This window comes from Tarenaya hassleriana, unplaced genomic scaffold (assembly GCF_000463585.1).
Source record: "Tarenaya hassleriana unplaced genomic scaffold, ASM46358v1 Cleome21, whole genome shotgun sequence".
NCBI lineage: Eukaryota > Viridiplantae > Streptophyta > Magnoliopsida > Brassicales > Cleomaceae > Tarenaya > Tarenaya hassleriana.
Window position 1 is genome coordinate 2,622,358 of NW_010965451.1, and position 13,304 is coordinate 2,635,661.

The following is a 13,304-nucleotide window of genomic DNA, read 5'->3' on the forward strand; positions in this document are numbered from 1 at the left end:
ATTCCTGCTCGGCACAGAATCTGTCAGAGCTTTAACAATCGAAGGAAGAACATTCGCTTGCCATGGAAGATTCTGGTGAAGCTTTTCAGATAAATCAGTAATCTTATCAGTCCTCTTTGATTCTTCTTCTTCTTCCTCCGATTGCTCTGAATCAGATGGGAGGGGAGAAGGGCCGAGAGCAAGAGTGATCTTGGTTTCTTCACCTTCGTTTCCCTTGAATCCATCTAATCTTGGCTCATCAGTCTTAGGACAGTCTTGATCACTTCCGAAACTGAACTCGATAGTACATGAGTTTTGTCGTCTGAATTTAGCCACGGAACTCAACGCACGGGAGCTCGGTTTCAGACTTGAATCTGCAAATGAGACAGAAGCCGATGAATCCGGGAAAAGGCAGCTTCCCTGCCCGGCCCTCCACACGTAGGGGGGCAAACCCGAGGAAGAAGAGCTAGTTTTGCCGTGGTGAAGCGCCTGACAGAATCTGTTCCATTCCCTCCTTAGTCCATTCAGTTCATCCTGAAACTTAAAACCCGATGAAACCCGTTAAGAAAAACCGAAACTTTGGACTGCAGAAGAATTCGGAAAAGACAAAAGGGTAGATCTGGTACCTTTTGGTTGGAATTGTCTCCTTGTGGTTGCAGCCAAGGAGGCAAAAGTTTGTGTTGAGCTGATATAAAGGCTTTTGCTTCCTTTTCGTAGTTGAAAGCACATTCTCCACAGAAATTTAGCTTATCTTCTTCTACTTCTCCTCCTTTTTCTTCTTTCACGCCAAATGGCTTCCTCTCAGTCACTTGAGAATCCATCTCTGGACTGTGAGTGCTGCAGTGTTCAACGAGGAAAAAATCGACATGAGAAAAAACCCGATTCTTTTGTTCATCTCTCTTTAAACATTAAAGAAAAAGATAAGTACACTGAGACAAGACAATAGGAACAATGAAAAAGAAAGGCTAATAGATCTGCTGTATACAGTTGCAACAAGAAACCAGACAAAACAAAGTTAACTAAACATGAAAGCTATAACAAAGTCATGTCGAAGATAGAATAGAAGATCTTGAATTTGATTATATTTACCAGAAAGAGAATATAATGAGAAAAGCCCAAGAAGAAAGAAACCTGGAAGACTGGAGTGTCAAAGCAAGTCCTCCTGAAGGAATGGAGACAGCTTGAAGAGCCCATTGGACATCAAGTGGAGGTTGTTTCCTTTGGCATCTCATGTATGTCTGATATGATGATGTCCCAAGAAGCCAAATCCTTTTGCCCGATCTGCTATAATCATAAACCAATCTCCCAATCTCTTCCACTAAATGATCCACTGCACTGTAACTCGAAGACGAAGCACCGTTACCACCAGTTGCCCAGTTTATGTCTCCTAGACAAACAATCACTCCTTTGCCTCCCCAAGATGTAAAGGACTCGACTTTCCTTTTCAGCTCACTCACTTGTGTGTCTATATCCTCCTTCTTCATGAAATTCAACCCCACTGGTGAAAACTGAAACTTTATGAAATGGGTTTGTTTCAAATCATCTGGAACTTCCCCTCTCTCGATTCTCCCCAAGAGTTTTGCAACCACGCTTTCTGTCAGAGACACCGAGTCTCCGACGATCACAGTGTTCTTCTTTTTTGTGTTAGTTTTGCCCAGAAGCACCTCTATGACCGGGTTTACGTCTTCTTTCCCGGGACAAACTGGGTCTGTGGCAAAGATCCTGCTCTTAGGGAAATGAAAAAAAGGGTTCTGCTCAAAAGTATGAGGGTTCAACTGATTATGCCACATCTTACTAGGGTTAGGGCTTAAGGTTCCTTGGTTGTTTTCACTTGAAGAAGGAGAACAAGGAGAAGAAAAGACACCAACAGAAGAGGAACCGTAAAAAGCAGGAGAAACAATAGAGGAATCATCCTCGATGTTGCTCTTAACAGCAACACTAGAAAGCCCAGCTTCTCTCATGACTCTACTAACACTAGGATCATCGAGGATAGACACGACGAGCTGCTCCAACTCAACTTTTACAGCCAAAAATGGCTGATTCTGCTGGTTCTGCTGCTCTACACAGCCTCTCCTCTGATGGGCCTGTGCCCTTTTCAGAGCGGCTACCAAGGCATTGGAGAGAGAAGGCTGAGTCTGAAACAGAGGGTTCGGGTTGGTAGGGAGCCTGTTCAAGGCGACATTGAAACAGAGCTCGAGGGCACGACACTGGAGAGAAGGGTGGGCCATTTGGCGGCCGAGGCCGGTGAAAGGATGGGATTTGAGACATGCCCTTCTGAAAAGATTTGATCTTGTCGAAGTTAACAACGTGGAAGCGACGTGAAGAGGAGTGACCTGAGAATGGCCTCTCCTTCTCGCAAGTGTAAGAGATTGCTTCAGAACTGAAGCAGCCTCTGGTGTTAGTGTCTGGTGAGCGGTATTAGCCCCTGTACGCATTACAAACAGAATTTTCTCTCTGGGTCTGAAAATTTTCCCTCTCTTTCTCGCCTGTTTTCTCACCAACCAACCCCCAACAGAAAACGAAAGGTTGAAACTTTGGACCTTCCTCTCCAGCGAAAAGAAAGCTTGAGAAACAAGAAAATGGAGCAGCGTATATATTTCAAGTATATATGGGAAGAAAGGGTTTCAAGGAGGATGGATGGTGAAGATGGAGAATCGAAGAGAAGAGGGCACAGCAAGCAATGCTTTTATATTGACGGGTTCATACTTTGATGTTGTTTTTGTGTATTTTAATCATAATTTCTTTTTCCTTTTTTTATATTTCTCCTTTTACTTTCTTCTTTTGAATTGGGAGGCAGCTTTCTGAAGCTTTTTTGAATTTCCCACTTTCCTCAAGCTTCGTTTCCCTCCACAGGATCAAGTTCCATCTGTCAATCCCGTTCTAATCATCTTATATATACATACATATATATTTACTTATTTATATATACATATATGCATACATATATCATATATGCACTGCTTTCATATCATATTCACATATTATATACACATACAGGTAGAGGACACCAGGACGTGTATATGTGTATGCATCTGTGGGTTACATGGTGAAAGTTTGCAAGTGCCTTGTTTAAAGATTATAAATTTCGGTTAATAGTTTTAAACAATTTCTTTTTAATAGAAAAATTACTGATATCCTTTTGAAAGATTAAAAAAAGATAGTAAAATAACATTATAAATTGAGTAGTTTTAAAGACAGTGAAAAGCTTTAATTGAATTTTTTTTTGTTTCAATTTTAATCGTTTAAGCTTCTTGTTAATTACGTTTTTGGCCTAAATGAATTTTATTTTAAAAAGCTGAATAGAAACAGATTTAAATTCTAAGAAACAGAAGCAAAAAAAAAAGAGTATTAATGAAAAACTAACGAAATGTGATCTTTAAGTGTCACTGTCTTTTAAGACAGATCATTGAAGAGAGACAGAATTTCAATCTTCAATGCCCCAAGAAAAGCGACTCTCTCTCTCTCTCTCCTCGTTTATTATAGTGAAATGGAGAACACATAAATTATTTATAAAACTTGTAAGGTAGTAAACCGAATAGAATTGAATTACAATGATCGATTGGCATTTTGATAAATAACATATAATTAGGTGCAAATCCCAAATGATATCCTATGATCAATTACACAATGCATGCATGATGGAGAAATGTGAGTTCGAAAAAAGGCCCGACAAATCAGCTCGGCTAATCCACGAACTGATGATTCGTGAATGATTTTTTTTTAATTTTTTAATATTTTCACTATTTTTTTAAATATTGTTTTAATTTTTAAATATTTTTATTATTTTTATTTATTTTTATTCGACTCACACACTCACTTCTGAGTTGAAACGATCCGATCGATCTAAGACAATTTTTCTAAATGTTAAAAAACATATTGCAACCGAACTGAACCCAAAACAGATTGACCTTTTTACATCTCTCTCTATAACACCATTATGGGTGGGTGTTCTAAATCATTGTTTTCTATATAATGGTTTTAAGATTTTAGTTATTTACAATAATTATTTATCCCTAAAGGGAATCTTAAAAATGATAGAATATGTATCTCTCTAACCAAAACTCATACACATATTCCCTAATTTGGGACTTGTATAATCTCAACTATCAATATTACTTTGTATTTTTATAATAATATTTATCAATTACAATTGTTTTTTTATAACATTATCTACTTCGCTAGAAATCTTTAGTACTGGTGGGTTAGAATATCTCCCTAGATAACAAATATATATATATATATATATATACACACACATTAAAGGGATCGATGTTGAAACTTAAGAAAAATATGTTAATCGAGTTGGAATTGTGAACATTTTGGGATCCCTCGTCTGGTAACAGTAAAATTTATCTCAATTATTCAAACTAATTTATTGTTAGTGTCTTACATATTTTCCACTAAACTATTTTTTTTTTTTGTTAACCAGAATGGTTCCTCGTACCTTCGGTCCGACTATATCCACCTTAGGTTCGGGAGCAGTTATTGGATATAGATCGCAAAGAATCGGAAATTCTCCCTTCCCCATATGCGAGAATCGAACGCTTTATATGAAGGTTCGGAGGATAACACGCTAGCTACTCGACCATAAACATGTGGATTATTTTCCACTAAACTAAAACCGATGTATTTTTTTTTTGTGAAATTATTATAAGCAGTATCCTTAATTATATATGTATCTCTGATTTGTTAGTATTAATTTTGGCCTATAGAATAGAAGGAAGGGATTGGTGGTCCTCGTGGTACTTGTGAATGCATGTTTTGTACGTTTAAAATTTATTACAATTATTTTGAATGTTAAATACAGATTTACCACCAGCCTTTTTTGGCTATGTACCATTTGAATTATTGCCACCTTTTTTTAGCATTAATTTCTGCTACATTTACGTAACGTACGTACCGATTATGTCTTCTCCCATGCAAAAGCTGCACCCTCACGAACCAAAATATCTTATTATTCTTATGAGAAAAGCATAACAAATCCCATATATGTGTGTGTGTGTCGTGCATTTTGTATAACATTTTTGCCAATTAATTGAGTTTATACCAAAGTTACGTTTGAAATATAACTTAATATTGTTGAAATAGAAACAAAATATGGAGATTTGATATGATCGATAATAATTAAAGGTATAATATAAATTAAGAATAAAATATATATCATATCAATTATATTTTGCCTTTTTTTTTATTTCGTATCTTTATTTTCTTATTTTTTTCAATAACTTTTTCTATAAATCTATAAATTATTTTTATTATAATATAAGAAGAAAATAGATTTATTAATAAAGTATTTCGGTTTTTTTTATTTGTCTTTCTTTCTTATTTAATTTTCGTATTTTATTTTTCAATAAATATTACGGTAAAGAAATCAGCCAAACCAGAGTAGATATTTCAAGTTTCGATTTGATTTGATTATTTACCGGATTTGTATTCCATTTTTATCTAGAAAATATTCATTTCCTAAAGAGATTATTATATTTTTATACTTGTTTTTATGATTATTTTAATATCCGATTTAGATTTGATTATAAAATTATAAACAATCAATTTTTTATATATTCATTTTGATCTAATTTTAGCCTATCCAAGTCGAAATAACCATCTTTATCCAAAGTATAATGTTATTATCTCTTTATTATTTGTTACGACGTCCATACGTCCAATTAATTTTCATGGGCCGTTAACGAATTAAAATAATGTAGGAGTTGGTGTTAAAAAGACAAGTCGGAGACAAAAGAGAGGGCCAAAAGATAAAGAGTAAAGAATATATGGGAGGAGCTTTTGCTACTGAAATCTAAGAGAATGTGATTAAAGTTACGGCATAAGAAATAAAATATATATATATATATATATATATATAAAGCAAAAAATTAAAGAAAAAGGTAAAAGATAAAATAAAAAGACAAGAAATGTATGTATATACATCATGATTTATTATTCTATATAAATACATATATACATGGAAGCAATTTCCTTTGTGATCCGATTTTATTTCATGTATTTTAGACCAATCTAGCAAAAATTATTTCACTAAAACTATTCCATAGTTTTGAATCTTATTTTTTTTAAAAGTAAAATTAGCATAATTCATCTGCATTACAAGGAATGTTTATTAAATACATAATGATTTATTAATTATTATTATTATTATTAGTATACGTTTGCATGCATAAAACGATGACGTATTGACTGATCATTGCTGCAACATTCTTTCTCCGATCTCTTAGTTCTCTGATCCCGACGAGAATATTTCTCTTTTGTTTTCTTTTTTCTCCTTTATAAATCTTCTTTTTATGTAATAAATAATTTAAAGATTACTTCTTTTAAGCAAAGTAAATCTTCCAAAGGTGAAAAAGGGCGCAAGTTATATGACTGCTACTTTTATATGTTAGATCGATTTTCTTTCTTTAATTTTTTTTTCGAATTAGATTAAAAGATCGGATATCTACATTTTTAAATTCGAATTAAGAAAAATAATACATTGATCTAAAATAATGGCACAATTCAATTTATATACTATTATAGCTAGGACGTATCCAATAACATTTACAGTATTCGAATTTAGGATAATTTGTCTTGTATGTGTTTATACATAAATTCGTGAAGATTACTAAATATTGCGTTATCATTCTTTTTTTTTTTTTTTGAAATTAGCAAATATAAAATGCAAAAAAGGAAGAAATTTTAAATGCTAGATATGTATAATATTAAGATGATTATGTGAAATCCTATTATTTTCTTGGATAATTTTAGGGGGTTTTTTGCCATTTTTATTAAGTGGTCAATTTTAATACTGTACCAATATATAATATAAAATTCTATTTTTTTTATAAATTATGAAAATTGTTAACTCATATATTTTCATCTTATAATATAGATTAAGATCGGTCGTAACAGAATTTGATATCACCGTCTGCAAAATTTATCCACATAATATTATAAAACAAATTTTAGATTGGCACCATTTTATATATATTTTAAAAAATAGTTTCTTGCGTGTTTTTATTGTTAAATTTCATACCAAAGTCTAATAACAGGCTCTTTAATGGTCCGTCTCTGATAATTATGTGGGCTGATTAATTACAGGCTTTATCTCAGCCATAATAACTTGATTATCAAGGCCCTACTCCGAAGCCATTTACAAACTACTAAATAATAACTTTAATATAAATAATATTGAACAAATTTAATTATGAATATTCTATTTACTCACCAAATTTCACATATAAACTTAAAAAAAATAGAAATTCAAATTCTACGTATATCTTAAACTGACAATACTAATGATGTTATTGATTTAAATGCCTCCGATATTTTAATTATATGTTTTTTTATTTATTAACCAGTTTGATATATATATATATTAAAATCTGGCAATTTACAATTTAAAATTGTAGTATATATAATGTTTGAGTTGCACTTTAAAGTTGTAAGAAATAAGTAATGAAGAATATTTATTATATTTTTTTCGCCTATGTTATAAATTAATGACTGGAATTTATTTACTAATTTATAACAAGCTAGAACGCATGGTTTAATTTAAATTCTTGCTCAAAAGCAGTAGTGGGGTTATATGCAAATACTTCCATACGGAATTAATAGATTAATAGTGCAACGGTCCACTATTGCAGTCAAAAAAGCTTTTCTAACCTTTTTACAACTTTCATGGATATATATTTATTTACTATTTTTTATAACAAAAAATTGAAATTTTATTCCATGGTAATAAATTTTTTTTTCTTGGATTAAGCGGGGTCGTATCAAGAAAAGCTCCTCTAAAGCCTCTAATTATACGTAACTTGATTTTGCCTGCTTTGGGAATCTCAACAGCCATCTTTTTATGTATGTAATTACAAAAGCGACCATACTATTATTATATTTCAAATGATAACAACAAATTTTTTTTTTTCACATTCCATCTTCCAATTGTAAAATTTTATTATTTGATGAAAAAATAAGCACAAGATAGTGAGAGAAAAAAGAAAAGGTAAATAATTTACAAATTTCCACGGATTTCTATGAGAATATAATCCATGGAAAATGCGAGCGTGATAGTAACGCGCTTTGACTGCGCGTGGGTTTCGCCTATGTTGTGGATAAGCTATTTCAGTCTAATTTCTCTAGTTGGGCCTATTTACATATGGGCCTCTTGTTTTCTTGAAAATCACTACTATTTTTTTTTCTGGGAATTCTGCATATTATTTTTTTATCATAATTTTTTTATTCAGCATTTTCACCATAAATTGGACTCTTTAAGACAAATTTTCTTTGTAAGTATCATCTTTCAAGATCAATAAATGTTTTTGTATTTATTTTGTGAGAAAATAAGAAAAATAAATTCAGTATCAAATTATCGATGCATGTAACGGTGAAAACTTATATAATATGAATAAAATCGGCAGTAATATGAAATATGTTTTTAAATGTGAATTACTTTAGAAAGGACATTGGAAAAGATGGGTCAAAGGGGAATAATCATAAGCTCCTTCTTTTGAAAGAGTTTTTATTTACTCGTCTTTTTCTTTTTACTTGCCCTTTTGTGGGGCAAAATAACAAAAATAACCTTAAAAATAACAAGAGCAACAGCCATACCCTTAGAATTTCTAGGGTTTCCCAAAAAACCAATATTTTCAATAAAATTACAGAAATACCAGAATAATTAGTCTGACCAAAAATTCTTTGGTATGACCAGTATGACCAAATTCAAATGGTATGACCAAATTCAAATGGTATGACCAGTTTGACTGAATTTCGACTAATTTAACAATTGGTATCAGAGCCAGGTAACGATTATGGACAACGAAAAAATTGATTTTTCGAAGGGATTACCATTAATATTAACCAATGAAGATGAATGTTATCCCGGATTTCCTTATAAGGGAAAGGTGATAACAATACCTAAAAATCTTCATAATCAAAGCCGATATTATATTGGTACCATCTTTGATGATGATACTAATCATAATCTCGGAAATAAAATAAAGAAAATAGGTTTTACCCTAAACAATATTGTTGAAATGATTTCTTATGGAATCATCCATCAAAATCCAGAAAATCATGAAGAATTAAAAAGAAATATTGAGAATATAAAATCAGATTTAGAGAATCAACTACAAAAATTAATAAAAATATTTGAACAAAACCATGAAAAACAAAATGAAACTAATAATATAAATAAAAAATTAGAAGAAATAATATATCTACAAGAAAAAAGTATTAAAGAAATAAAACAAAACTCTGAGGAATTAAAAGAATATATTAAAACAATAATAGGATGACAGAAACTATGAAAGAAACTATAGAAAAAATAATTAAAGAAACAACAGCTGAAATAAAAGAATTACTACTAAATATCAAAGAAATACTCACAACAGCAAATGGTTACAGTAATAATAACAAACAAATTCAAATAATAAAAGAACTTAACGAAGCTAAAGAATTAGTAAATAATATTATTACAAGAAATAACGGAAAAGAAATAATGGATCCAGATGAAAATGAAAAACCAAAAATATTAGAAATAATAGAACAATTACAAGAAATAATCGAACGACTTAACCAAAATAGATATATCACTATAAAAGACTTACAAAATTATTTTAAAAAAGAAACAAAAGAATTAATTATTATCGATAAATCTAATTTTCGAATTAGATCACCACCAAAGATATAATGGAAGGACTAGATGATCAGATAGAAAGATTATCAACATTATTAGCGGCTCTTAATATACCCGAAGAAGAACAACCTGATGAAACTGAAAAAATTGTCTTAGATTATAGTAGCGATGAAAATCCTTACGAAAATCCATATAATAATCCTTTCCTAGTAAAAACCGAACTAGAGAGGGGGGAGAACAGTAATAATAATAGTAATAATAATACATTACCTAAAAAACGAACACATGATGAATATCAAGGATACAAAGATCATGAATATGAACTATATCAAAACCAATATATTCCGAAAGGAAACAATTGGAGAAAAGTTCCTTTTGAATATATTCCCAAATATGATACATTTAATATAAAATCTTCAGAAATATTAAATTTAGATTGTGAAATTAATCCAACTAGAACATTAGAAGATTGGAAAAATCGTACAAGTTTGTTAATACAGACTAATAAGGAACTAAGAGATTTACACCCTCACGAAATGTTAAGTTACTTAGAACATAAAACAACAGGAATAGTATACAACTACTTAATAGGATTATCAACAGGAATAAAAGCAGAGAAAATTCTAAGATCAACTGCATGGGAAACATTTGTTAGGCTAATTGACGTAATAGGAGAAGAATTTCTTGGAAGAACTTCTAACGCACAATTAAGAGAAACACAAATATCAGAAGTTGCACTATGGAAAATAGTAAATCTTAGAATTTGTAACATGTGCTATCTTGAAGCATTCATTTGCGAATTTAGAGATCATTACTATCAACTAGCAACGGATAAGAAAATAGTAGCCGAAGAATTATTCTTCGATAAACTACCTTTATCAATATCAGAAGAAATAAAAACCATATACCAGAATAAAGTAAATGAGGGACAAATTCCCAATACTCTAGGAGGAAGAATAACAACATTAAAAGATTGGCATTTGTTTCAATGTAATCAAGAAAAACGAAAACAAGAGGCAAAAATCGATAAATTATGTTGTGCTGCAATACCAGGAAAAATAGGTAAATATGGTTGTGAACCTATTCGCCAAAAACATAAAAAAAAGAAATGGAGAAAAATTCCATATAAAAAATATAGGAAACAAAAATACATACCACAAAAATATTTCAGAAATAGAAAACAATACAAAAAGAAAAACTATGGTAAGAAGGATACATACTGTCCTTCTAAGAAAAAGAATTGTAAATGTTGGCTATGCCAAGAAGAGGGACATTATGCAAATGAATGTCCTAAAAAAGGAAAGAAAAAAGAAAAAGAAATACTACGAATAGCATATGATATGGGCTTTGAACCAATCGAATCAGATTCAGAGTTTGACTCTGACATCGAAATATATGCATATACCACTGAATCATCCGATTCAGAAAATGAATAGAAAAATACTAAAATCAGGAAACCCTAACGCAACATTCATACAAATAACTATTGAAAATAAAAGATTATTAGCATACATAGACACCGGAGCAACTCTATGTTTTGCTAAAAGAAATATCATCAAAAAATGGGTACGATTAGAGAAACCACTACGGATAGTAGTGGCTGATAAATCAGCTCATGAAATCTGGTATGTGGCTCAACACGTATCGATAATTATAGAAACTAAAATATTTCCAGCAAAAACAATATATCAACACGATTCCGGACTAGATATAATTATAGGAAATAATTTTCTAAAATTATATCAACCATTTATACAGAGAATAAAAACGGTCAGCCTGAAAGCACCTAAAATAGAAAACCAAAAATCAGAATTAGTTACGACAAAAATAATAACAAAAAATGAAATAATAAAATCTATTATAGAAGATTTAAAAAACAGACTAACATTTATAAGTATGACTCATATCGAACAAAAACTTGATGAAATATGTAGTGATAACCCATTAGATATAAAAAATACAAATGAAGAATTAATAGTAATAAAACTAAAAAACCCCGAAGATGAAATTAATGTACCAAATAAAATGCAATATACTCACAGAGATGTGGAAGAATTCACCAAAGAATGTAAAGAACTACTAGATAAAGGTATTATACGAGAAAGCACGAGTCCACATTCGGCTCCAGCTTTCTATGTAGAAAATAATAATGAGATAAAACGAGGAAAAAGAAGAATGGTAATAAACTATAAAAAATTAAATGAAGCAACTATTGGGAATAGTTATAAATTACCGAGAAAAGATTATATTCTTGAAAGAATAAAAGGAAAAAACTGGTTTAGCAGTCTTGATGCTAAATCAGGATATTGGCAGCTTCGATTATCAGAAGAAACAAAGCCATTAACGGCATTCTCATGCCCCCCACAAAAACATTATGAATGGAATGTTCTTCCATTTGGATTAAAACAAGCACCAGCAATATACCAACAATTCATGGATAGAAATCTCCATGGATTAGAAGAATATTGCCTAGCATATATTGATGATATAATAATATTTACGAATGGAACACAATCAGAACACACTGAAAAATTAATCATTGTTCTAGAACGATGCAAAGAAAAAGGATTAGTTATCTCTAAAAAGAAATCAAAATTAGTACAACAAGAAATTGAATATCTTGGATTAAAAATAAATAACAATGGAGAAATTGAACTAACAAGTAATGTACATGAAAAAATACAACAATTTCCCAACGAATTATCAGACAGAAAACAAATTCAAAGGTTCCTTGGGTGCCTAAATTATGTTTCTGAACAAGGATTTTTAAAATCCCTAGCAAAAGAACGAAAACAATTACAGAAAAAGATATCAGATAAAATACAATGGTCTTGGTCTAACCAGGATACAAACTTAGTAAAACATATAAAAGAAAACATCAAGGTATTACCACGACTATACAATCCAACGATTAAAGATTTCTTGATTATTGAAACAGATGCATCCAAAGAAGTTTGGGCAGGATGCATGCTAGCAATAAAGGATGGAAAAGAATTACTTCATCTTGACCAATACGGTCGTACTAATAATAATGAAGTACCAAAAACTGAAAAACAAAAAACAATATTATGCAAATATATCTCAGGAACATTCTCACGAACAGAGATGAATTATCCAATTCACGAGCTCGAAACACTTGCGTGTCTTCGAACCTTGAAGAAATGGAAAATTGATCTCCTACAAACTCGGTTCGAATTACGAACTGATTCACAATATGTAACAGGGTTCTGGAGGTATAAAATACAACCAGAATTCCAAAAAGGACGACTAATCAGATGGCAACTAGAATTGCATCAATATGAACCATATATTAAATATATTAAGTCAGCAAACAATTGTTTTGCAGACACTCTAACAAGAGAATGGAAGGAATAATCAAGGCAATTCAGAATCAGATCAGTCAAAAAGACAACCAGATCAAGACGATTCAGGAAAATCTCTCAAAACTCTTTGAGGAGAGGGAGGAGTTGATTAAATCCTTGAACATCATTATAAAAGCAACTGGTGGAACACCAGTAGAAGAAGACCAAAAGCAAGAACATACAACAAAAGGATTAGATCAGGTTACCCTTCCTACTGATATCAAGGTAGAAGAAAAACCAAATAAATGGTACGCTATCTTTAGTGGACCATTCAGAGGAGTATACGTAGACTACGCGATCTTTTCGCAACATACCAACGGAAAGAAGGTTTCACACCAAAC

The 13,304-nt window shown here is 31.2% G+C and overlaps 1 protein-coding gene across 2 annotated transcripts in view; it reads right to left on the minus strand.

Moving 5' to 3' along the window:
- Positions 1–2,619, minus strand: part of LOC104814648 (protein SMAX1-LIKE 4) — a 4,115-nt gene extending 1,496 nt beyond the window's left edge. The window contains exons 1-3 of one of the 2 annotated variants that reach the window (XM_010542803.1): positions 1,111–2,619; positions 606–816; positions 4–519 (exon numbers count right to left, since the gene is read on the minus strand). In XM_010542803.1, coding sequence (XP_010541105.1) covers positions 4–519; positions 606–816; positions 1,111–2,414 — 2,031 coding nt within the window. In that variant the 5' untranslated portion in view covers positions 2,415–2,619. Of the gene's footprint in view, positions 520–605; positions 817–1,110 lie in introns of both variants that reach the window. The other variant, XM_010542804.1, reaches the window with a different exon arrangement.
- Between the last annotated feature and the right edge of the window lie 10,685 nt (positions 2,620–13,304).